The sequence below is a fragment of the Panthera onca genome, chromosome B2, assembly GCF_046562875.1.
Source record: "Panthera onca isolate mPanOnc1 chromosome B2, mPanOnc1 haplotype 2, whole genome shotgun sequence".
Classification (NCBI taxonomy): Eukaryota; Metazoa; Chordata; class Mammalia; order Carnivora; family Felidae; genus Panthera; species Panthera onca.
This window is the reverse complement of record NC_138343.1, coordinates 67376746-67403931: the sequence shown is the minus strand read 5'-3', so window position 1 is coordinate 67403931 and position 27186 is coordinate 67376746. Positions and strand designations below refer to the sequence as shown.

Below are 27186 nucleotides of genomic sequence, written 5' to 3'. Positions count from 1 at the left end.
AGCAGTGAATCTGAGTCAGACACTCGTAAGGAATATCCACCCCAGCATGGCCTGCGTCACCACTTCCCTCCCAGTGTAAGCAGCTAAATAGCCTGTCCTATGGAGTCCCCTTCTCTTTCCATCTGATTTCTTCCTCCTCTCTGCCCTTCAGAAAGTCACCACTTCCTTTTTTCTCTTTCTAGTTGGGGATCTAGGACCCTTTGTGCTGGGTACTGTAAAAAGATCCAGTGGCTCTTCATCTTTCTGTTTTTCGGAGTGAAAGTGGTTAGCTGTTGTGTGCCCAGTGGAGAGTGTCATAGGATTGGTGCCTTGTGACCCTTCAGAGATGACATTACCACTCTACCAGAAAAGTCATGAAATGCCAAACATCATAGTTGCAAAGGGATGGACAGCCCCTGAGTTTTACCCAAGGCAAGGCCTCACTTGGGCTGTTTCTTACCTTAAGACTTTTTCTAGGATAGCATTTGATCATTTATCATTTTTATCTCATCAGTGTATTTCCTGGTTATTACATTTAGAAGTTCATAGCATGATACCAATAAAATCCTTTTTATTGAGAATTTCTTGGAGGAGTTAAAAGCCTACATTGTGATACTAATCAACGTATTTACAATTTGTAGGGCTTTGTTCCACTTTTAGAGAAAAGATTGTAGTTTTTAACATCAAAGAGAGTAACATGAAAGATATTAACCTATGTAAACACTGAAGAGGAATGGGATGCCTTTTGATTTGTTTCTACTGACAAATAAGGCCCAGTTTAGAAATGTTTAGGCTCTGTTGGCCAATCAAGAGTTACGATTGCTGTAATACCACTCAGGATATAAATTTGATGTGGTGCGCGTGCCGCCCACACACAAACACAGACACCCTCCCCCTCGCAACACGCACCCCCACACGCAAAGCAACAAAATGTTTTTCAAGTCATTTTATTCAATAATGAGTTTTGATGTTGTTCTTGTTTTTTAATGAAGTTAGAGGGAACCCAAGAGACTTAAGAGTTTCTGACCCCACAACATCAACTATGAAATTGTCTTGGACTAGAGCACCGGGGAAAGTGAAACAGTATCTCATCACATACACCCCAGCGGCAGGGGGTGAAACTCAAGAGGTTACTGTGACGGGAGATACAGACAGAACTGTGCTGAGAGGATTAAACCAAGGGACACAATACGCCTTATCTGTGACAGCCTTGTATGCATCCGGGGCTGGAGATGCCCTGTTTGGTGAAGGAGCAACGCTTGAAGGTAATTGCCGTCATGTTTTATAGAAATTCCTGAGTTTGTTGGTGATTTGTTTAGGAAGCTGAAAATGTTTCCAGAGAACAAAATCTAGAAATGTGCTATCCTTTCTCTTAAAAGGAATTTGGATTGAAAAGTAACTATGAAACTGCCTGTGGTTCAGAGACATAGAATGCAAGCAACTGTAAAAAATCACGTGTGATCAGGAAGAGGTGTACCGGGAAGCTGAGTGCATCATAAGGCCATAGAAATGTGTTCTTAATGCCATGGGTTGGTTGAGTGGAGAAGAGGTGTGTGATATTCAGGGTGGGAAAGGGCCTTGGGGAACATCTGTGGGTGAAAAGGATTTGGGTTGCCCAAGGTAATGTGACTGCTTCCATCACTCACGAGCAGACAGACTCAGACTTTTCTGACTCTGAGTCTCATTTCATTCACCATGCATAAAAGCATTCAGCTTGAGAAATATGAGAATCCAGGTTTTTGCTTTGTTTGTTTTCTGAATGACCTCTAAAATTCAGCTCTGTGTTAGAAGTTTGAAGTTAGTGCGGTACTTAGCAAGAACCACCAACACGACTGGAGCTATGTCCTTGGTTCTGCAGAGTTAATTGCCAGAGGGCTTCATATTTCTTAGAATCTTTTGAAATATAATGGCAGCTTACATTTAACTCACCACAACTACAAAGTAAGTTGTGTAAGAGGGAGAAAATACAAATTTAACCTAACCACAATAAGAATGTTGTGATATTAAAAAGAAATATCAGTGGATGATTACAATAATGAGTCAGTACCATAGCTGGAAGCCTAAATGGAAATCAGGTATTGATTCCTTTTTGTTATCACCATCTTTTATATGACTTACTGAAAATAGTTATAGGAAGAAAACAAATCTGAAGTACCTTTTGTGATGTGAAGTCACAGTGACCTTAGGTAAAATATCTGTCAAATTTGGTGGATCCGGGAGCTTGGAGGATTGTAGATATTATAATTAACAGGGACAAGGCCCACAACAGACAGTTTTGATTAAAACTTCAAGACTTTGTCAATAGTTAAAACAAAAACAAATATTCTAATCAATCCTATCTCTAATGGTGACCAAGAGTTTAATTCCAATAGTCCCGAAATCTACTTTTAAAAGAGGATTTAAATGAAAGATTAAATACCAGTGTGTACAATACTGATTACTAGAAGAGTCCTGGTTTGACTAGTTAGCCATGTGACCTGGACATGTTTTCTTAACCCCTCGAGTCTCAGTTTTCCCATCTATAACAGGGGATGATCATTGCTCGGCCTTCTTCCCAGATTTATCGTGGAGATTGAATGGGAGACTCTAAGCGAAACTCTTTGTGAACTGTAAAATACTATATGTATATAAAATTCATGAGGAGAAATAATATTCACTTTAAGATTGATATCTAAAAATAAAGCTTTTGTAAGTATTTTGGAGATATTGATTAGCTACCCTAAAGTTTTGAAAATAATAAGAAGTAGAAATGGAATTTGCCTTAATTACAGAGACATAATCCAGTCAGTAAAGCATGTGATCTTTCTATCTGGAGCAACGTCCAGAATTTCTGAAAAGTTTGTTTTTTTGTTTTGACCTTTTGAAGTTCTCTTTCTCATGTGCTTCCCATAGGCTTTCAACATAGGTTGTTTATAGGATTTTTTAAGGATAAACTTTTGAGCTTCTGTTTTTTTACAGAATAATTGTAGGTTATTGATGTTTGTGAAAATTTCTCATAAAGAATATCTTGGAAATGATTTAATAGTTTTACTTCTTATACCTTTTAACCTTCTGATATTTTTCTGCATTTTCTTACTTTAAAACAAACCACATTCATACTCAGTCCAAATCTCTTAAAGCTAAAAATTCGGGCATTTTTGTTACTAATATATTAACAATCTTTAGAAAACAAAATACACATTTTAATTTAATAGCAAACATATTCTATTAAGCTGTGATTTTTCTAAGCCAAGTGTATAGCTAAACTGTTTATAATTTTATAGTTTTGTACAAGTAGTATAGAAAATCTACCAACTTCTATGCATGTGCCCCCCTCCCCGCCCCCCCCCCGACACACATATTTGATCAGAAATTACCTCTAAGGGAGATACATGAGTAGTAAAATAGATCTTAGAAATTACTGTTTTCAATTTCCTGAGAAGGAGGGAAGTGAGATGATTAACTATAGTTAATTGATAATTGAATTGTAATAATACTTTTTTCCCATTTACACAAAGCTCTTTACTACAATGAAGGATTATATAAAATGCTGCCAGCCTGATTTTATTAACATATTTATCCCATTGCATTATGTGTGGTAAACTTGACAAATATGTGAAAGCATAGTTGTGACTAAATTAAAATAGTAGATTTTTGCCCCTGGTTATTCCATTTCATTTTATTGTATTAACTCAGCCAAATCCACATACCATATACAGGAATAGGATATGATGGTAAATGCAGGGAGTGGAAAGCCAGAAACAGAGCCAGGCAACTGCTTTTGAGGGCCGCTGTTTTTCTAATCTGTTTTTCTCTTGGGAGAGAAGGTGGTAAGAGCAGACCTTGAAGGAATGTTTCTTCCATCCAGAGGCATGGTCCAGCCGGCAAGAGCATTCTGTAGGTTGAAATTTTATGGATTGTCTGAAGTGCATTCTATTCAATTCGAAAAATATTAAAAAAAATATTTAGTATGGTCTACAACCATCCCTAACTTAAATCCGTTTCCTCGTTTGTTGAAATGTAGCCAATGATCAGAAAATTCCCCTGTCCCTGGAAGAGAGATTTATTAGCATTGGCATTGGGGAAGTTCATGGTTTGCTCTAGGACTGTGTGAAATAGAATCACAAAGACAGTGTTTATTACTATTTCAGATCCAAACTTCAGAGGAATCTGAGCACAAACTCTTGGGTTTGATTTACATGATTCCCCCCCCCCCCCCCCCCGTTGTTGTTGTTAAAGTAGATTTAATGTAATTACTAGAGCACTGTTGTAATGTAAAAGTACTTTAGGTCCTGATGGAACTTTTAATTGTCACTGTTAGTATTTAGAGAAAGGAAAACCTGTTCATAGAAACCCTGAAATGAATAATGGCCATTTTTAATGCAAAGATTGACCACAAATGAATGAAAATTTCAGTTTGGGAATAATATGGTTCGTTTTGTTTCTGAGTGTTGTTTTTTGGCTATGGAAAAGATGACTTTTCAACATTTCCTTTGTTGCAGTTGCTATAGCAACCTGCCAACTTCCTAGACATGAAGAACTTCCTGTACATCAAACCAAGCTAACTCAGCTGACATTTTGTTACAATGAGGTTTTTAGCACATCATAGGGATTCCTCTGCATGATGTTGAGTAGCGTGGGGCCTCTCCAAGACAGACTAAATAAGGTCTCTATGTTTCCCTAGATTTATTGCTATCTCATAATTTGAAAAATTATATGTTCTGAGTATAACAACTCTGAGGTTTCCTGGGAACTTTAGCACAATTACCAAGCAGCAATTCATATTTCCTTTCCTGCACATTAATGGCTCATCAGAGAAATATCTAAATCATGTTGGAGACATAACAGTTATGGAAGAAATCTCAGGCTTTGAGGTTGAAGAGTGACTTGTTAAGCGGTTTTTAAGAACTACATACTGCTTAACGTACTTGTTAGCTTATCAATAGTGAACTTTGTCCTTTGGAGTGGTGGATCTAATTCATTGGCTGTAAATCAAGTATGTTTCCACATAAACGCGGAAGCAGGTTTTCTGTATTCTGCTGTGGAAAGTTGGATGACTTTTGAACTGAGCTTTAACGGAAAAGACAAATTGATTTAGAAGAGGATTTACATTACATTTTCAATTTAATTTCTATTTTTGAAAGTGGTATGTGAAACTCAATGAAAGCTGACTGGAACAATTTATACAGTTTCATTTCATTATGATTAATTTTTCAGTTATCATCATTGGCTAATTTGCGTTATAATTATATTTGAATTGGATGATGATTTGCTTTTCAGAAAGCAAATGGAAAAGGGCTAAGGAAACGTAGGAAAGTTACTTAAATGAGGCATTAGTTCTTTGGCTTCATATGTGGAAAAAGCAGAAATCAACCCCTTGTGGATGTTCAGATCATGAGAAATGCACCTGTCTAAATTACTTCCCACAACGGTTGCTCAGAGATGCATGTGAGCAGGCATGAGAAAAACGACTTTTGAGTATATCTAAATATGTTTGATAATCAGAGAAGAGATATTGAGTATCAAAATCTCAAAAACTGATAAATTTTGTGTGTTTAAATTTATGACAGGAAAGCATGTTATTTCTCATAAATATACTGGTACTATACTGGGGAGGATAAGGTAGCTGGGAAAACTATTGAGAAGGATGAAGATGAAGGCATGCCATCATTATAGAAGAGGACTTGTTTGAAACGATTGCCAGAAATTCTATTACCAGAAATAAAAGTAATATTCAAAGCATAAGCATATACCCCAGAACAGCAGAAAACAGGTACCATGAAATTAAATATTATTGAGAACAATATTGCTTATGTGAAATCTTGAACAAACTAAAACATCATAAAACAAACATTTATAAGTCTTGAGGCAGAGCGAAAAGAGGGACTCGAGGAGGTAGGAAGCCTTTGCTAAAGTGGAAGTGGATCCAGGTTCTGGGAAGCATAGTGACAAAGGGGCAAAAAGACTACTGGCATTGGTTCCTGTTCACTGGACCGTTTCTATAGCTTCCCCTTTTAAGAAACAGTAATCTCTCCTGTCGAAAGGCTACACGCTGGTCTTCTGACATCTTTCCTTTCTTATTCCTCTTCCTTTCCTTTTCCTTCCCAGGTTTTCTAAAGAGACTCCCAAACCCAATCTAACCAAACCAAGCCAAATACTCTTTCTGTAGTTATTGATGTCTGAAGTTCCTCAGGTCAAGGACAAAATGTGCAATTCGTATTTTAAACCAAAGCAAATGCCTAGCTAGGTAACACTTCAGTTGAACCTCATTCACAAGAAAATGTGATCAACTCTTGAATAAGAAGCATGTGTTGAGAGTCACTTCCTTTTGAAACAGGATGAAGGGGAGGAGAGAGCAGTGAACATCACACGTGTGTTATGGGGGAGAAAGGATGTGATGAGAAGATCCAATACACTTCTCAGTTCTCTGAGGGTCAGCCATGAGATAGAAAGAGACAGAGGGTGAGCAGGGGAGGGGCAGAGAGAGAGGGAGACACAGAATCTGAAGCAGGCTCTGGGCTCTGAGCTGTCAGCACAGAGCCTGACACAGGGCTTGAACCCGTGGACTGTGAGATCATGACCTGGGCCAAAGTTGAACACTTTACCAATTGAGCCACCCAGGCACCCCATACCTGTCTTTATTTTGAAGGAACCTTATTTCAGAGTGAAAGCAAGTGTGAGGGTTTCTTCCTGCACTGACCAAGCACATCTAACAAATAATGGCCTTAGAGAGGAGCATAAGGAAAAAGAAAGAAATGAGAAAAGAATAAAGAATTGTAGGGGAATGAGAATAATAGAGATTTAAAAGATTTTTTAGGAAGTATCAGTGCTTAGGCATATCTCCACGTATTTCGATTTAATTGATTTGAGCATGGCCTACTCTTTGGCACTCCAGGTGATTCTATGTATCTTATCAAGTCCAGTCCATTTATTTTTTCCAGGGCCCCAGGGGGCGACATAGCCTGCTGGTGGCTTGCTCAGCTGGTTGCACACCAGGTCTTAAGACCAGCTTGGCCACTTGATAGTCTGCCAATTGTATCATAGGATACAATTCAATTGCTTCATTTTTTTTTTGTAAACCAATATTTGTCCAAGCTAAGATTCCATTTAAATAATACTTTTAAAGGGTTATAGGTCTGATAAAATTTACTTGTCATAAGGACATCATATTCTCAAAATTCTTGGGTGTAATGCAGCAGCTAGAATACTCAACCCTCCTGCTTTTTTGGGAGAAAAAAAAGTTTACCAATGTGTTTGACAAGAGCATAAGCTTAATATTTAAGAATATTCTTATCACGCCGACTGAAGCCTGTTGAAGCAGTTTGTCTTGTCAGTCTTGGCTTCTGGATTGAGGTGCTTTTCTTCCTTCTTTGGATTTCATTTTCTTTGTTACTAATAAGGAATGTTGCAATGCCACTGCCTGTATATAATGCCTTTGGGTGTCACTGGCAGATAATATAATTTTTTGAGGATTGTTTTCTGTAATTGAGAATTTACTCAGTGCTTATTGGATTTAGTGTTGTCATGTCATTAATTATAACTTAAGAATGTTTTTTAGTTAATGCTTCATTTGTATTTCAAAAAGTGCTTTTATAGACTCTTTTCTGGACATTGATAAACCTTGCAAAGATATTTACTGAAATTTTACTAGTATTTTGTTCCAACTTTCCAGGTCCTGAGAGTGTTAAAACAGTTGATTAAAGTCTATGGGAATGCTTGTCTAGTGAACTAGGCTCCTTTTGTTTGTAGCCCAGAAATATCTTTGTGAATGTATGATTGCTTCAGCCGTAATTGTCTAACTATTATTTTCTCACAAAGAAATCATTAGCCTGTGTTTGTGAGATTGATGTCTGTTGTCATGGAAATAAATAGTGTCACAAACTCAGTGCTGTACAAAGTAGGGAGGAAAACAGGCTGAGAAACACAACCTTGGAATGGAAAAGATGCTGAAACCATTATTTGTAAGTTACTTCAGTATTAATTTGGAAGATATTCCCATATTCTATCTATTTATCTTATACTTTTTTTTTGGAGTGCCATTAATGCAGCTTTTGGCTCATTTAAGTTCAGTCACTTTCAAGTACAACTATTTTACAATGGCTATGCCTAGCTGCAGTTTATGAAATTCAGAGGCACATATGAAAACAAGGTGTATATCAAGCAAAGGAAACATGTGCTGCACATTGAAAATCTAGAGACCAGTTGCTGAGGTGTCAATGATCAAAACAAAATAAAACTTAAAAAGCAACAACCAAACCGAATCAGAAACAAACAGTTTGTTTATATTCCCCCAAGTAGAGAAAATACAAAAATATGTGGCCATTTAAGTAGGAAATAGAGTTCAAGAAGGCCTTCAAATGAGTATTAGCCTCAAGCACTGTGGGGGAAAAAAGTCAATGTGTTCTTGAAAATAAGTATTCTGGGTTTCACTGAAATATGTAACTAATTTCCCTCCAGAGATGAGATGTCCTGTCAGCAGTTAAAGTTATTTTTAATGGAGTTAGAATTTTCCATTTGTGCTTGGGCTCTGGTAAGATGCCCAGCTCCTGTTTTATTTATTTTTCCCTCTAAATTCTACAGTATGATAGGTTTCTGTCTATCCAGATTTATTTATTTTTTTAAATTTATTCTTACCTTTACTTTTTGTGCTGAAATGTAGTTGTTTCGTCATGAGTATTTTTTAAGATACTCATTTTTACTCTTCAAGTAAAATAATAGTCTTCAAAATTCTTGTAACAACATTATATATCATTTGCTTGAATATAAAACAATTACTGATGAAATGTATGCTGTAGAGACAGATAGTTTTATATTTATGTCATGCTGTGGCATAAACCCTAGTAAAGGTAGCCAATATAAAGTGACCTGTATATTTATTTTACATTTAAATTATGGAAAGTGAGGGTTTTATTGGAAGACATCTGTGCCTCCTATTAAGTTGAGGTTTCCATATTTTTCCATTTGGGTTGTATTTTTTTTTTCTTTTTTGAATTGAAAGAGCCAAAATTTAGTAGCAGACATTTTCGATCAGCTAGAACAAGTGGTGTGTTTTATTTTGATGACTGATGGCTTTTAAGTTTTCCAGAGGAATTGGTGGTTTTTAGTTTCATTAGAGTTCAGCTCTATTGGAAGGTTGCACTTATACTTTTAAATAGCATGAACAAGTAGAGTTTTCATGAAAAAACGATTGCTGGAATTAATATTTGCAAGTGATATGAAGTCGTTGAAGTTATTATAAGTCATCCATTGAAATGAGCTTATTTAAGTTACATCAGAGAGAAAAAGATGATGCTAAAGATATAAAGATCTTTGTGAACGATGGCTGACTATGTTGTAAAGCGGAATGAAATGTAAAATTTTGGGATTTAGATGCAATTTTCCCTTTGAAGAGAAAACGTTTTTAGGCACGTACCCCTTCGTGTTTGGATGTCATCCTTGTCCTCAGGGGCTTTACGATCTGACTGGACGTACAGGGACCAGGGTGATAGGTAGGAATCAGATACGATTCTAAAGTTTGAGTGCATCAGTCTGCTGCACTGACAGGAAAGGACAGGTGGCTCAGAAAGAAGGAATGGGCAACCTTAGACAAACTGAGTCTGAATTCAGCAAGTTAGCATGTGCACTAGGATGAAGGAATATTTACGTATCTAGTAGATAACAGAAAAATGATTTCCCTTTCATTTCTATTCTAGAACGTGGTTCACCTAAGGATTTAGTTACTAAAGATATCACCGACACATCAATTGGGGCTTATTGGACATCTGCTCCAGGAATGGTTCGAGGTTACAGGGTTTCATGGAAATCGCTTTATGACGATATTGAGACTGGAGAGAAAAGTCTTCCCAGAGATGCAATTCATACTGTGATAGAAAATCTGCAGCCAGAGACCAAATACAAAGTTTCAGTATTTGCAGTTTACAGCAGTGGAGAAGGAGAACCTTTGAATGGAGAAGCCACGACTGAATGTAGGTAACAGCATGAGGGTGTTTGTGTTTGTGTTTGTGTTGGTGCTACCTAATAGCTATCAGCTCAAGTGACAGTTTAACCATTTGCCTTTCTTTCTTTTTATGTGACAAATGGGGTCTGAAAAATTAGCATCTTTTAAAGAATGTGGTTTAAATTCAAGTTTGCTTGGTTCATTTAGTATAAAAATTATATCAAATTTTGAAATATCGAATCCCATCCAACTACCTATATTTGTCTCTTTGTCTCTTTTCCTGATAGAGTGGTCAGCTAGTTAGATCAGGAGCTATGGAGACAAAGAGAATGCAGGCATGTTTATAGCTATGTGACTTTGGGCAAATTACTTAATTTCCCTTGAGTTTCAGTTTGCTTATCTGTAGATTGAAGTCTCTAAGAGTTGACTTGAGATTAAATGAAATGACAGTGTGCAAAGCGCTAAGCATAGTGCCGAGCCACTTAGAGTTGATTGATAAATGATAGTGGCTATTGAAGCTATGATTATTATATACCCAAGACTAATGCTAGATTCCTAGAGTCTTTATTTTATTCCTTTTATATTTGGTAAGGTTAAATCAAAAGTCCACTCAGTGTTTTTTGATGGCTTAGGTTTACCTTAATATCATTAATATTCCTTCCTGTGAATAGTTTTGAATGACCTATCATCATTTATTATCAGCTGGTTGGTGAAAGATGTGCCAGCATTTCATAATTCTCTTTCCTAAAAAACCATTTGTTAACAATAGGAATTTATTTTTTTTAACTTTATTTATTTATTTTAAGAGAGAGATAGAGCAAGTGCAAGCACGAGCCGGGGAGGGACCGAGAGAGAGGGAGAGAAAGAATCTCAAGTGGGCTTGCTGCTGTCAGAACAGAGCCTGATGTGGTGCTTGATCCCAGGAACCATGAGATCATGGCCTGAACCAAAATCAGGAGTTGGACACTTAACCAGCTGAGCCACCCAGGCACCACCAAGTATAGGCATTTCTAAGAATTTGTAGGAGAAGATTTTATTCCTTTTGTTTTGGGAAGATTTGAGGAAAAGGGAAAAGAATGGGACCTTCTTGAATTTCCTTTTATTAGAAAGAAGTGGAAGAAGTGGGGAATTTTTTTTGGGTAAAAGAGAAGAGAGGGAAATGCCATGAGCAATTTTAGATAAGTCCTATATCCTGATTTTAAGTTGTCTTGAAGTCTTTTGGTCAGAGTTGTCTGAAGAACTCATCTCTCTCTTTTTTTAATCACTGGAAAACTCAGAAGAATGTGTCCAAGTTTAAATTTGTGCAAAATTAACCAGATTTAAAACAAACTCCTTATTGGAAACTTAAATATGTGAAAAGGCACATTGCTCAGATATTCACATGATTGGTTTCCATGGTAGTAAATGAACTCTTGTGTCTGAATATATTGGCTGATGTAGTTTAAAAATTTGGCAGAAGTTCATCTGGCAGAACTTTATTTGTTGTAAAGAGAAATCATTTCATAAACTAGGCCAGATATTACACATATAGCCAACTTTATTTGTAGGAGTGAAGATACAGTTCATGTGATTGAGCAGTTACAAAAGTATCTGTATTTAGAGGGGAGCTTTTTCAAAAATCTTCTCATTTGTGTCTTCTTCCAAAAAGACTAAGTCTTCAAATATTTATTTGGGACTGAAAATATCCACAGGGGATATGTTTTAGCCAAAAGCAAATATGTTAACAGAAACCCTAAATAAACCTTCATCTCTAAGAAGCTGAGCCTCTAAGAAATTTTCAATATTTTTTTGACTAATTGATTGAGTTAAAGGTAAGTGAACAGAAAGGCCTCTTTTGAACTAGGAGCAGAGTAGGCAGGAATGAAACGTACAGTTTTCAGAGTTTCATTTGTACACAAACTGCTCAAACATCTAAGCAAATGATAGAGAAGACAAGAAACTTTCTTTGTTCTACTTCTAGTTTGTTGTTGTATTTTATTTTGCCCTCTCTGTGGAAAGTAAAGCAGTTTAGAAAGTACTTGAGAAATTGGAGTCAGATGTGGTACTTGGGTGGTGGATGAATCCTAAAGTATGGATAAATGGGCAGAGTCACTAGGTCATGCTCTCAGAGTTTCTCATAAACTTCCAAGGGGACATTGTGGAAATATTTTCGGGAGTGCTTTCACCTGAAACTCGGCAACATGGTGTGCAAACTGCTGACACAATGAAAACCATGGATTGTGGCTAGAAAGCCAGCAGATGGGAACCTTTCTATTGGCGCTCGAGTTTATGGCAGCTGGGTTAGCAGAGGTACAGTGGGTGTTGGAAAGCATCTTGTGAGAGCTTCTAAAACATGAAAAGCACTTACAGATGTGAATGTTGCACCCTTTTACAGCACGTGGCATACCTATCAATGAAGTGAAAATTTTTGCTTTTTGCTCATGGAAAGCCAGCGAGGCTTTTTTTTTGCCCTAAACTTTAAAGTTTTCCATGAAGACTAGGGTAAGATATGTTGTACCTTATTTCACCTCGATTCTTTTATTTTAAAGAATTAAAAGGCAGGAATATAATTGCGTTCCTTGAAACATTTCAAAGTATGATTTACAAAATTTGTTACTAACATCTAAATTTGGGACTGTTTTGAGGTTTGGGATCTCATATTTTGGGGGATATAGGTGTCTTACAAGACCAACACTTGTAAGAATTAACTGTTAATTTTTCTCGATTCTGAGTTGTGAGAAGTTGGTCTGGAAATTTTGTGCAAGAGAGATACACTTTGTTCCACTGAATAAAAATTTAGGCATAGAAACAAGAGGTCAGAAACATTAGCACAATCTTTTCTAGAAAAGTGTTAGACACACATCAACTTACTCAATATTTGTGACAATTGGAAATGATACTAATCCAAATAGATTGTTATTCTATATAGTGCTCTTTCCTATACTATTTCCAAAAGGTTTTGTAAGGACTTTACATTTTTTCCTTTGAAAAAAATATAATAAATATAAATATCATATGTATATATAAATAATAGTTTACTTACCTAGAGAATAGTAATAGAGAATTGAGGATTAATCTGAATAAATGTTAGTATTTATAGAAAGTAATGGGCTTTGCTGAGAATTCTTAGTGTCTTTAAACCCTAAAATAAAAAATTGCAACCAGTTTACTCTAAGTTTAACGTATACTTTTGCATCTCCCAGAAACAATCCATAACCATATATTGAATTTCTTTTTTTTAATGTTTATTTACTTTTGAGAGAGAAACAGAGAGACAGAGTGTGAGCAGGTGAGGGGCACAGAGAGAGAGAGAGAGAGAGAGAGAGAATCCAAAGAGAGAGACAACAGAAACCAAAGCAGGCTGCAGGCTCTGAGCTGTCAGCACAAAGCCCGATGCAGAGCTTGAACCCACGAGTCCCGAGATCATGACCTGAGCTGAAGTCGGACACTCAACGACTGACCCACCCACCAGGCGCCCCACCATATATTGAATTTCTTTATCTACTTTGTCATTATTTGTCCTTTCTATATAATGTATCTTTTGCTTACATAGCTGCTTTAAAAATTTTCTTTTTATCACCGATTTGAAGCAATTTGTTTCTGATGGGTCTTGATGAAGTTTTTTTCATACTTGTGCTTGGGGCTTATTGAGTTTCTTGGATCTGCGAGTTTATACTTTTATAAAATTTGAAAATATTTAGACCATTATTTTTTAAAAATACTTTATTACACCCCATTCTCTTTAGGTACTCCAATTATACATGTATTAATTTGTTTGAGGTTATCACACAGCTTAGTATTGTGCTGTTCAGCCTTTCAATCTTTTTTCCCCTTGTGTTTGATTTCAGATAGTTTCTATTACCATGTCAACAGGTTCACTAATTTTCTTTCCACAATTTCCAAATGTTTAATCTTAGACATTGTAGTTTTCATCTCGAAGTTTGGTTTGAGTCTCTTTTATATGTTCTATATCTTTACTTAACATGCCTAATACTTTTTCTCGCATTATTAACATGTGGGATATAGTTGTAATAGCTGTTTTACTGTCCCTTTTGAATAATTATGTCATATATGTCATTTCTGATGCTGTTTCTATTGGTTGATTTTTCTTCTTCTTATGGGTTGTCTTAGCTGTAACTGCCACAACAAAATACCATTAAGTGGTGGCTTAAACAACAGAAATTTATTTTTTCATACTTCTAGAGGCTAGAAGTCCAAGATCAAAATTCTGGCACAATTTGATTTCTATTGAGAAGTCAGTTCATGACTCACAGATGGCCATCTTCTCACTATGTCCTCATGTGGCCTTTCCCCAGTCTCCGCATGGAGGTGGGGGGAGAGAGAGAGAGAGAGAGAGATCATGCTCTGATGTCTCCTCTTCCTCTTATAAGGATTTCAGTCCCATCAGATTAGGACCCTAATCTTACTACTGTATTTAATCCTGATTACCTTTCCAAGGTCCTAACTCCAAATACCATCACATTAGAGGTGAAGGCTTTAACAAATGAATTTTCAGGAGACACAGTCACTCAGTCTATAACATAAGTCATATTTTTTCCTTCTTTGCATGTGGTAATTTTTATGAGATGTCAGACTTTGTGAATTTTACTTTGTTGGGTGCCAGATATTTTTACCTTCTTATAAATATCTTTAAGCTTTGCTCTGGGATTCAGTTAAGTTATTTGGAGTAGTTTAATCTTTCTCAAGCTTCCATTTAAGTTCTGTTACAACCAGACCAGAGAATCCCTTAGTTTAGGGATAATTTTGCCCCATTAATGGGGCATCACTGGGGGACTGCATGAACTCTAGGAAATAATTGTTCCTTCTGCTGCTTTTGAGTAGTTCTTTCCCTAGCTTTGGGTGGTTTCCTCATACATATGCACTGATTAGCACTGGGCTGAAGATTCCAGGAGGACCGCTTGCAGATTTCTGGAGCTTTTCCCTCTGTTACACCATCTCCTCTTCAGTACTCTGCTCTGCAATTCTAGATTCCTTGGCCTCCCCTAACTCACAAAACCATCTCCTCTAAGTGAGATCTAAGTGAGATCATCAGGCTCCATCTGCTTTCCCTCTTCCTGAACTGGGGCTGGAAATTCTGTCTAAGCAATAAGCCAGGATAATCATAAAGCTCACTCCCGTTTGTTTTTATCTCTCAGGGATCACTGTCCTACCTTGCCTGATATCCAATGTTTGAAAAATTTTGTTCAATATACATATTTAGTTTATTTCGATTTTTTAGTTGTTACAAGTGGCCCTTGCCTGTTTGAACACGAAAATTTCTCATAGGATCAAGAAAGATTCTTTACATGAAAATTTCTCTTAGGATCAAGAAATATTCTTTGCACTGTTTCCTTCAGTTTAGTGTCTTCGTGTAGAAATTGCTTATTATCTTTGAATGCTAAGATTATTGAACTGAGTGAAATGATCTTGCTTATATGCTTTAGCTTTGTAAAAGAAAAGGGATGTGTGTTGGCTTTTTGTGGATGTTTAGTGATCTGTTTCTGATACTGATATAGTTATTAATAATTGTGAAATATTACTAAAAGATAATTTAATAAAAACATTGATTATATATGTATCAAACACTTTTTACATAGTGTTCCCTAAAACACTCAGTGTATACCAGTTTGTTTTTAGAACCCTGGAGATATTTTTATGTGTTAGAGTTTCCTATTCTTTTTGTGTTCATGTCAGTGGCAGTCACAAAAATAGGGTTAACTATAGTCAACTTTGGCTAATCATTTATGGACCATACTTTTTACTGAAAAGACCCAAATAATATTTCTGACCCTGCATTCATGATTTTTAGTATTCTCCACAGCATGATTGCTACTGGAATTCTTTACGGATGGAAATATAATAAAAATTCTAAAGCTCATCTCCGGAAATGGATGTTTTCTTTACTAAAGTCTCTAGAATGCAAAAGGAAATCCGTGCAATATGAACTTCCATTTTTTAGTTATTAGCTAGATAAAGAGAAAACATCTTACCGTGATCTCACTGAGATTAGGCTCACACGCCATCATGAATTTATGAGAGATCACATTGCTAAGCAAAAGAATACTGTACATATTTAAGAAACCACAGTTTCTTTTCACATAAATGGGAAAGAAGACATGTATATTTTCTTTCAACACGGTATACATTGTAATCTCCTTTTATCCCACAGTATCCCCAGATTCAAAAACCTTGAAAGTGGATGAAGAAACAGAAAACACAATGAGAGTTACCTGGAAACCAGCACCTGGGAAAGTCATCAACTACCGTGTTGTGTATCGCCCCCGTGGGGGAGGGAGACAAATGGTTGCTAAAGTGCCACCCACAGTCACCTCAACAGTGTTAAAACGACTTCAGCCCCAGACCACATATGACATTACAGTTCTCCCAATATACAAGACAGGAGAAGGAAAGCTTAGGCAAGGATCAGGAACAACAGGTATAAAATAATTTTTTTTTGGGGGGGGGCAAGAGTATAATATATTAAAGGAAGGCTTTAATACATCTACTTTATTTGTTAGTGCCTAAAATTAATTCCATAGTAAATTAGATTATAATAATCAGATGGGATCCTGATTAGCATACTAATCCTGGTAAAATGATTCTACATATTAATGTTCTAATGCTAATATGATCTTATGAATGGTGAGAATTTATATATCCATTTGGGTAGCACTTCGTTATCAGGATTTTTATTGGATGTTATGTCTGGTGCTACCACATTTTATAAATATACAATTTGAAGTGTTGTGTTTGCGATGATTCCCATGTACATCACTTAGATATCGCTAATCTGATTTCTTATTGCAGGGGGTAATAAAAAACCCCAAACCTAGTCTTATGGATAATATTTTAAAACATTTTTATCTTTACAGCTTCTCGGTTTAAATCACCCAGAAACCTCAAAACATCTGACCCAACCATGTCAAGCTTCCGAGTGACTTGGGAGCCTGCCCCTGGGGAAGTAAAGGGTTATAAAGTCACTTTCCACCCTACGGGGGATGACAGAAGACTGGGGGAGTTAGTGGTTGGACCATATGACAATACAGTTGTTTTGGAGGAACTTAGGTAGGAATGAACTATATTCAGTTATGGTTAAAAGATCGAATAGCTTATGTAAATTAGTAGGACTTACACAGATAATCACTTACGTGTCTGATTGCCAGCAGAGTGCTTAAAATCAGCTGAAGTTGCTTTCTTAGTCTTGTTCTTACGGAAGATGAGGTTAGGATTCAGAGGCCAAGCTGAGTTTTTTGTGACATTTTAATGGTTAGGAATGGCATCTTTTCAATAACATCCTGCTTTTTTAAAAATTAACTTTCATGTTTCACGATGTCACCAAAAGCAGCTTGTCCCTAGCCAGGCCTGTTGAAATGTGGGGGTTCTTGTGCCTTCTGGAAAGGCCCAGGTGACTCATACTGAGATGCTGAATATGAATCCTCTTCCAGGGTGGGCCATGGGAGAGAGAAGCAGGACTTTGTGCTTGGTGCCAGCTGGCAGGAACGGGAAAGGGTGGGCTGATTAAAGGTCTCGCTTCAGGCTGTGCAGTGGAAAACAAGGAAGTCTGAGTTTGAACAGCACCCTACATTCATCACAGTAGGAAGAATGGACTACTGTGCATTGCCTTTTGGAAAGTTTGTTTGTCTCAATCATTCATTCAACGATATTGAGATCTATATAAATACTCATTGTTTACTTTTAGCAGATTAGAGAGGATGAAATTTATTGAGGTTGCTATGTGCCAGGCATTGTGCTAGGTACTTTATGTTACCTTGCAATATACAGCATTTAAATTATTTTCTTAAAGCCCATTGCTTAGAAGCAGTACCTTTTAACTTGCTGTAAGTGGACGTTTGTAAAATCAAGATGAATGTGTTTAACAAAGCAAAATGTGCTACCTCTTGAGCCAGTTCTACATACGAACTATATATTTTAACATTTCAGGGCAGGTACCACCTATAAAGTAAATGTTTTTGGAATGTTCGATGGAGGAGAGAGTTCACCCCTTGTTGGACAAGAAATGACAACCCTTTCTGATACAACTGTCATGCCAATTTTATCCTCTGGTAAGAAACTGAGTTACATTTCCCCAGGAAAACTTAATATTATGATGCTATTTCAAATGTGAACTGTTAGGTTAGTCACACAGTGAAAAGCAAATATAAACACTTTATACTACAATATGTTTAAATAATTTGCACGCTTAAAAAGGTATCTTCAAACAGCTAGCTAAACATACCTTTGACAGTGTTTTTTAAGGCCTATCTTGTCAGCATTTGCATTGGTTACATAGTACTGTATTATTTAAAGCTGAGGTTTTGCAATGGGTAGGTTACATACATTTTCTCTCTTTTTAATAACTAAAATGCAATGTTATTTTGTTAAAGTAGTTGCAGAAATGATTTATTTGGGCTGAGCAAGCAGAGTTAGGTTACATAAATAGGTGGACAGCCATGACTTGGTAAGCAACATGGAAGCATAAGCTCTCTAGATTTTTCTGCTCCTGTCACAGTTATTGGTTTGATGTGCATGAAGCTAGCTTTGAATGTTCTTAGAGGTGGAAGTGGTGGATAGAATTTACCTCTAAATGTTTTCCATCATTTGATAAAAAGGAGTAGACCTGGGCAGAGTAGGGGCAGGCTTGCAAAGGCTTAGGTGTTTGGAGTGGTATTTGGGAGTCTTCAGTCCTGATGGGAGGTACTATATGCAAAGGATGCCGTTGTAGTGTGATGAGCATCATTTAATTTTCTCGGAAGCTACCACGGCAAGAAGTTGGAAAAGTCATAGCTGGTAATGTAAGCTTCCAGAAAAGAGGGGATTTAAAAAATGTGGATGTGGACAAAATAAGTCAAAGTGTCAAATCCTGCTGTTTTGTATGAATGTTCTGTTGTTTCTGTTATGATGATATTAACTGACTTATATTTTTATTTTGTAGCTTGTGCACTGAGGATATTGGGATTTTTCTCTTTCCAAAGCACCCTAGCTTTGTATCAGTGTTTGTGCTTGTTGTCTCTAAAGCTCTCAATTTGTATATTTGTTTGCATACTTTTCTAAATTGTCTTCCTTCTTTCTTGATTTTTTAAATGTGCAGACTTCACCATCTGTATTTACCTGATTGTTTTACATAGTACATGATAAAGTTAAATAGCTAGCAACTCAATAGTATAGTAGCTATCAGGTTTTAGAACAAGGTATCTTTACTTCCAAAAGGTCTAATAAAGATTCATGTGTGTAATCCTTCATAATATATGTAATAATTGCCCGAAGCTTAATTATTTTAGAACATGTTTTAAGCTAAAACCTTTTTTAGCTCACACATTTTATCAGTTCATTTCGTATTTGTCTGCCAATGACCATTACATATTACAAAAAAATGCTGCATCTAATTTTTAGATCACATTAAAATTTTATTAAAATTATTAATGCCTTGTCGCCAGATGGCTATACATTCTCATTCAATTATTACAGCTCTTGGGTTTGTAAGCCCTTTCAAATACAATGATGGTTTAATTTAAGTCTCCAGCATCTATGACTGTAGTCAGGAAAGAGTCAAAGATGAAGGAAAGATTTGCCATTGAAATATCATTGGAGGAATTGGTGATCCTTATGAATGTTATTTGAGGTTAATGAATCATATTGACATATTTTTGGAGTCTTGACCTCCAAATCACCAAGCTAAGCTACAGAACTGAAGCAGCTAGGCAACACTGAGCATCCAGGGATGGCAGAGGCATGGCTAGGAAGTCATTCTACTAAGAATTTGCTCCTTACTCTGTCCTGTCTCATGATTGCCATGTCAGGAATGGAGTGTCTCACCAGAGCGGAAGCAGACATTGTGTTGCTGGTGGATGGATCATGGAGCATTGGCCGGGCAAATTTTAGAACCGTGAGGAGTTTCATTTCTCGCATTGTGGAAGTCTTTGAAATTGGTCCCAAAAGAGTACAAATTGGTAGGTCTGGCAATATTGAAGACCTTTAGACATTTTTGTCCTACTTTTTTATATATGCTAATGCCAGTGGTGTTATTTTAGCCCTTGCTCAGTACAGTGGGGATCCCAGAACAGAGTGGCAGTTAAATGCTCACAGAGACAAGAAGAGCTTGTTGCAAGCAGTGGCAAACTTACCATACAAAGGAGGCAATACTCTCACAGGTGAGTAAGGACAGCCTCGTGCACTTTTAGGTCTTGCTTTTGGTCAGAACTTGTGGCTGAGTAATGATACGACTGATTCTCTTTTAAAAATCCCACTAGGCATGGCTTTGAATTTCATTCGTCAACAGAGCTTCAAGACCCAAGCTGGCATGAGGCCTCGAGCTCGAAAAATTGGTGTTCTCATCACTGACGGAAAATCACAAGATGATGTTGAGGCACCTTCAAAGAAACTCAAGGATGAAGGCGTGGAGTTGTTTGCTATTGGTAAGCGCTCGAAAGGCTAGCAGTGCCCCTGGGGTTACAAAAGCTGAGGATATTTTTGTAATTAAAATATTTTTGAAGCATAAACACATAAACATATTTTCCCTATCACATAATTTATTAAACATATTTTCCCTATCACATAATTTATCAAAAAGATATGCCAAGAAGTCAACTCATTTTCTTCTTTTCCCCTTGTAATGGGATGCAACTACATGGCTTCTTGGAAGAAAGTAATGGGTCAGGAGGACAAATGTACTATTAGTAGGATGCAGGAAAATCCCTGTTTGGTTTTCCGTGGCACCGTGTTTATTTTTGATATCCATTATTTTACTTTCCAGAGAAAACACTCTAGAGACACTTTTTGATGGGAAATTGGTGCTAGAAGCATTTAGAAGAAGCCAATTCAGAATAGCCTTTAGTTCACATTATTTTTTTATTTGTTTCTATTTTGTGCCAGAGATAGTCATTTTATTATTGAGGAAAATCATATGTATGTTCTAGTTAACATTGAAAATCCAAATGCTTTTAATTTGATGTATCCTTTTTTTTTGCAAGGTATTAAAAATGCCGATGAAGATGAGTTAAAGATGATTGCGACGGATCCTGATGATATTCATGCATACAACGTGGCTGATTTTGAGTCACTCTCTAGGATTGTAGATGACCTCACCATTAACTTGTGTAACAGTGTCAAAGGTCCAGGTAAGATTAGCCTAGGGCTTCTCGCCCTCAGCACTGTTGATATTTGGGAGAGATAATTATGTTTTGGATGGGGAAAGGGGACTCTTTTGTGTATTGTGAAATGTTTAGCAGCGTCCCTTGGCTCTGCCTACTGGATGTCAGTAGCATTCCCTGAGTTGTGACAACTAAAAATATCTTTGAATGTTGCCAAATATCTGATGGGAAGAATAATGCCCTCAGTTGAGAATCATTAGTTTAGTCCGTGATTTTTTCTCGGATTTGTTTCTGATGGCAACGAATTAGAAATGACTTCTAGCTTATTTGAAGATAAGCAACTAATATGGGAGAAATGGTTCATATGCTTTGGGTATTGAGAATACACGTATTTGACTTTTTTCCTTGAGTTTCTCTCTCCAAACATTTGCAGATTTTCCTTTTGGATTTTGAACAACAGACTGACCTTTTCCCTGGAGAAATAGACCAGCCAGGAAGCCAGAATTTTTAGGCTTCTGGCTCTGGGTTAGCTGAGAGAGTTGTAGTTTTATTTAGTTGGAGAGAACTTTGAGTGGGGATGAACACATCTTTTATCAGTTTTCCTTTATTTATTTTTTATCAGCTGTGTAATAGTTGCATTCATTCTAGCTTCCCAGACTGTAAAATTGCTTGATAATTTTGTAGGCTTGATTATGACCCAACTATAATAAAGGTTAGAGTACTAAGAATGGAAATGCTTTCCCCAGCTTTACAAAGAAAGTTGAAAGAGTTTATAGGAGAATGATTGCTATGCTAATGAAGTCATTGAATTAATTCTCCTTAAATTATTATTTGGGACATCTTTCTAATGATCACTGTGAACTTAATATTTCTATTTTCATTGATGTTACGTCTAGATATTGGTCTGTAGTCATTCTGTTGTTCATTGGTCATTTCACTTTCCTTAACCAGAGAGAGCACAATCACAGGCAGTAGGATATTCCCAAATTTTAAAAGACTTGGTTGTTTTTCTTCTCTCTTGAGAAAGAAAGTGGGTAGCTTCTCTTACCACTGAACTAGGTCCTATAGGAGAACTAAACATAAATGAGAAACCAATTCTGTCCACACAGAGTATAACTTATTGTTAAGGAGATTAAGACATGAATATAAATAATCAAATGATAATGAGGGTGGTGAATGTGGGTGGTCCAACAATGATAGAGACAGTGGAATTGTCAGGACCCAAATCCTTATTCATCAGTTATATGTATAAGATTAGGGAAAGGAGGAAGTATTCAAGGACGATTCAGAGGTTTTAGAGTCTAGGTGATTGGTAAACAGGTAGTGCCACAAGAAAGAGTGGGATCAGGTTTTAATGAAAGATGAACCCAGGCTTGAATCTTCAGGGACTGAAAAATCCTTTGCCCACCCAGGGAGGTCTTACGGGCAATGGGACTCTAGACTGATTTACTTTATATCAGGATGTGTGTACAAATTTGAAATACGGGGAGTAATACTGTTTCGATCTAATTTCAGATTTCATCACCTTGCTATAATAATGATAAAAGCGTATGCATTTTACTTCCATGTGTAGGTGACCTGGAAGCACCTTCTAACCTAGTTATTTCTGAGCGAACCCATCGTTCTCTTAGAGTGAGCTGGACACCTCCTGCTGACAGCGTGGACAGGTATAAGGTGGAATACTATCCCGTTTCTGGAGGGAAACGTCAAGAAGTGAGTAGACAACATCTACAGCCCACTCCTTCCTGATATTGAGATTAAGTCCTTCACATTAAGGTCCAAAAAATGTTGGGTGTGGAGCAAGAAAGATGTAGAGAGCGGCAGAACTGAATCAACAGTGGTGCTTTCTATTCCTTGCTAGGCAAACACTTCCATTTGGGCTTAATTAAAGGAAAAGAGCTTTGCTTAAATTCTCATGGTTTCTAAGAATTGCAGAATATCAATATGATTTTTAATCAAAGGATGCTTGATTTATTTGTGAGTTTATAGTAGAATCCTTGAGGTGGAAGGAAACACTAAAGATGATCTAGTTTTACCCACTCATTTTACAAATAAATAAGGAAACAACAGCTGGGAGAATAAATTATATGAATTGTCTAAGATCTCATTGTAATCTGGTAATTTCCAAAAGCAAAAGACAATGGTTTCATCGAAATATAATTTTTAAGCTCATTGCAGCTAACTTACTTTGTAATGGTCGTAGAAGAGAAGGAAGTGATTGCAGCATAAGTTGCTATTATTTTTTAATTTTTTTCCCCTAGTTTTATGTGAGCCGACTGGAAAGTAGCACAGTACTGAAAGATCTGAAGCCTGAAACGGAGTATGTTGTTAATGTGTATTCTGTGGTAGAAGATGAATATAGTGAGCCTCTGAAGGGCACAGAAAAAACTTGTAAGTCAGATTAAAAAAAATCTTCTCATTATTTTGTTTTTTAAGATGAATAGGTGGCAGTCTGTGTGGGATTTTTGGCAGCCTTACATATCATTCCATTGTTCAATATCCATTCAACAAATATTTACCAAGTGTGTTCTTTGTACAGGTGCTCAATAAATACTCATCTGTGCTTACTGGCTGTTCTTGCAATCATGGGACTCCACTGGTAGAATGGGTAGTCATGGCCATAGATAACGGAGAGGGCTCACTTACCTTTCGTATAGTTATTCACTTAAGAAAGGTGTCATGTGGGGAGTGGGACAAAGATTAGGAAGAGGAGCTGTGCAGAGATGACCTATTTCAGTTTTGCATGTAGCCAGATCTTCCTGCTGTCAATGACATCAACCCTTTTTTCCTGGCCTTTTCATCCTGGCCTTTATTAGAGAAGTTCTAATGGCTTTGACTTTGAGTAGAGCTTCTGGCAGAGTTGTTCCTTGCTCCTATTCCCGGTAAGGTTTCTGAGGCCATATGAAAGAACTCTTTCCTTTTCCCGCCTTCTTGGCTGGACTCCAGGGGAAGGGAGGCCAGTAATAAGATGAGGGAGTGGGCATCACTCTCTCTAAGACAAGAATTGACTCTACTTACTGTTAAGTTCCTTAAGTCTTTATCTCTTCCCCCTCTCTTTATTGTATAAGGTTTAGGTGTACAATATTGTAAGCTGACATCTGTATACACTACAAAGTGATCACCCTCAAAAGTCTATTACCATCCATCACTCTACACTTGATCTTCTTTATCCCTTTCACCTACCCTCCAACCCTGTTCCCCTCTGGTAACTAGTGATTTGTTCTCCGTATATGGATTTGGTTTTGTTTGTTTGGATTTTGTTTGTTTTTAGACTCCACGTATGAGTGAAGTCATGTGGTATTTCTCTTTCTCTTAACTTATTTCACTTAGCATAATACCCTCAAGGCCCATTCTTGTTGTCACTAATGGCAAGATTTAATTCTTTTTTATGGCTGAACAGTATTCCACTTTATATATACTTATATATATTTCATTATATATCACTTCTTCTTTACCCATTTATCCACCAGCACACAGATAGGTTGTTTCTATATCTTGGTCATTATAAGTAATGCTTCAGTGAACATAGCGTTGCATATATCTTTTGAATTAGTGGTTTGTATTCTTTGAATAAATAGCCAGTAGTGGAATAGCTGAATCTTATGGTATCTATTCTTAATTTTTTTGCAGAATCTCCATACTGTTCTCCATAGTGACCACACCAATTTGCAATCCCACCAATAGTGTATCAGGGTTCCCTTTACTCCACATCCTTGCCAGCACTTGTTATTTCATATCTTTTTGATAATAATCATTCTAACACGTATGAAGTGATACCTCTCATTGTAGTTTTGAATTGTGTTTTCCTAATAATCAGTGATGTTGAACATCTTTGCATGTGCCTGTTAGCCATCTGTATGTCTTCTTTGGAAAAATGTCTATTCACATCCTCTGCCCATTTTTTAATTGGGTTCTTTGTTTTGTTGTTCTTGTTGTTGTTGTGTTGTATGAGTTTTTTATACATTTTGGATATTAACTCCTTATTGGAGTTTTGATTTGCAAATATCTTCTTCTATCCAGTGGGTTGCTTTTTGTTTTGATGACATTTTCCTTTGCTGTGCAGAAGCTTTTTAGTTTGATGTGGTCTCATTTGTCTATTTTTATTTTTGTTTCCCTTGCCTTTGGAGTCTCAGCCACAAAAGCATTACCATGACTGGGGCACCTGTGTGGCTCAGTTGGTTAAGTGTCTGACTTCAGCTCAGGTCATGATTTCACAGTTCATGAGTTTGAGCCCCACATTGGGCTCTGTGCTGACAGCTCAGAGCCTGGAGCCTGCTTCAGATTCTATGTCTCCCTCTCTCTCTGCCCCTCCCCTGCTCACACTCTGTCTCTCTCTCAAAAACAAATAAACGTTAAAAAAATTAAAATAAAAAAAACATTACCAAGACTGATGTCAGGGAGCTTACCATCTATGTTTTGGTTCTAGGATTTTTATAGTTTCAGGTTTTACATTCAAGTCTTTAATCCATTTTGAGCTAACTTTTGTGTATGGTGTATGAGAGTGATCTAAGTTTCATTCTTTTGTATGTGGCTGACCAGTTTCCCAGCACCATTTATTGAAGATACTGTTTTTATTCCATTGCACATACAATGGTTCCTCTGTCATAAATTAATTGTCCATATATGTGCAGGTTAATTTCTGGACTCTCAATTCTGTTCTATTGATATGTGTGGGTTTTTTGCCCATACCATACTGTTTTAATTACTATAACTTTGTAATATAGTTTGAAATCAGGGACTGTGATACTTTCAACTTTGTTCTTTTTTTTTAATTTTTTTTAACATTTATTTATTACTGGGAGACAGAGAGACCCAGAGCATGAGTGGGGGAGGGGCCGAGAGATGGAGAGACACAGAATCTGAAGCAGGCTCCAGGCTCTGAGCTGTCAGCACAGAGCCCGATACGGGGCCTGAACACACAAGTCACGAGATGGTGACTTGAGCCGAAGTTGGACGCTTAACCGACTGAGCCACCCAGGCACCCCACAACTTTGTTCTTTCCCTGTGATTGCTTTGGCTATTCAGCACCTTTTGCGGTTTCACATACATTTTAGAATTATTTGTTCTAGTTTTGTGAAATATGACATTGTAACTTTGATAGGGATTGCATTGAATCTGTAGATTTTTATGGATAGTCTGGACATTTTGACAGTATAAATTCTTCCAATCTATGAGCACAGTATGTCTTTCCATGTCTTTGTGTATCTTCAGTTTCTTTTATTAGGTTTTATTAGTTTTCAGTGAATAGTTCTTTCACCTCTTTGGTTAAATTTATTCCTAGATATTTTATTCTTTTTTATGCAATTACAAATGAGGTTATTTTTTTAATTTGTCTTTTTGATAGTTTGTTATTAGTGTATGGAAATACCATGGATATCTGTATATTGATTTTATGTCCTGTGATTTTACTGAATTCATTTATTAGGTCTAACAGTTTTTGGTGGTGTCTTTAGGGTTTTCTATATATAGTAACATGTCATTTGCAAATAGTGACAGTTTCACTTCTTCCTTTCTGATTTGAATACCTTTTTTCCCCCTTGCCTAGTTGCTATATTTAGGACTTCCAATACTATGTTGAATTAGTGGTGAGAGTGGGCATGCTTGTCTTGTTCTTGAACTTGGAGGAAAAGCTTTCAGCTTTTTCCCACTGAATGTGATGTTGGCTGTGGGTTTGTCATATATGGACTTTATTATATTGAGGTAAATTTCCTTTATTGCCACTTTGTTGAGAGTTTTTTTTAAATCATAAATGGGTGTTGAATTTTATTGAATGCTTTTTCTGCATCTGTTGAGATGATCATATGATTTTTATCCTTCATTTTGTTAATGTTGTATATAACATTGATCGGTTTGTGAATTTGAACCATTCTTCATCCCTGGAATAAATCCCACTTGATCATAATGTATAATGCTTTTAATGTATTGTTAAATCTGGTTTGCTAATATGTTGTTGAGGATTTTTACATCTATGTTTGTCAAGGATATCGACCCATAATTTTCTCTCTTTTTTTGTGGCATCCTTGTCTGGTTTTTATGTCAGGGTAATGTTGGCCTCATAAAATGTGTTTGGAAGTATTCCCTCCTCTTTAATTTTTGGAAGAGTTTGACAAGGTTACGTATTAAATCTCCTTGACTGTTTGGAAGATTTCACCAATGAAGCTGTTTGGTCTTGAACTTTTGTTTGCTGGGAGTTTTTGATTTCTGATTCAATCTTCTTGCTAGTAA

General features: G+C 36.7%; 1 protein-coding gene across 5 annotated transcripts in view; it reads left to right on the top strand.

Annotated features, from left to right (window-relative positions):
• The window catches only part of COL12A1 (collagen type XII alpha 1 chain), a 115792-nt gene that overhangs the window by 26261 nt on the left and 62345 nt on the right, over positions 1-27186 (top strand). For 4 of the 5 annotated variants that reach the window (XM_060615970.3, XM_060615968.3, XM_060615969.3 and 1 more), the window contains exons 13-23: positions 972-1244; positions 9651-9923; positions 16044-16310; positions 16747-16939; positions 17816-17937; positions 19672-19821; positions 19903-20022; positions 20122-20286; positions 20842-20988; positions 22535-22674; positions 23223-23352. In XM_060615970.3, coding sequence (XP_060471953.3) covers positions 972-1244; positions 9651-9923; positions 16044-16310; positions 16747-16939; positions 17816-17937; positions 19672-19821; positions 19903-20022; positions 20122-20286; positions 20842-20988; positions 22535-22674; positions 23223-23352 — 1980 coding nt within the window. The remainder of the gene's footprint in view (positions 1-971; positions 1245-9650; positions 9924-16043; positions 16311-16746; positions 16940-17815; positions 17938-19671; positions 19822-19902; positions 20023-20121; positions 20287-20841; positions 20989-22534; positions 22675-23222; positions 23353-27186) is intronic. The other variant, XM_060615973.3, reaches the window with a different exon arrangement.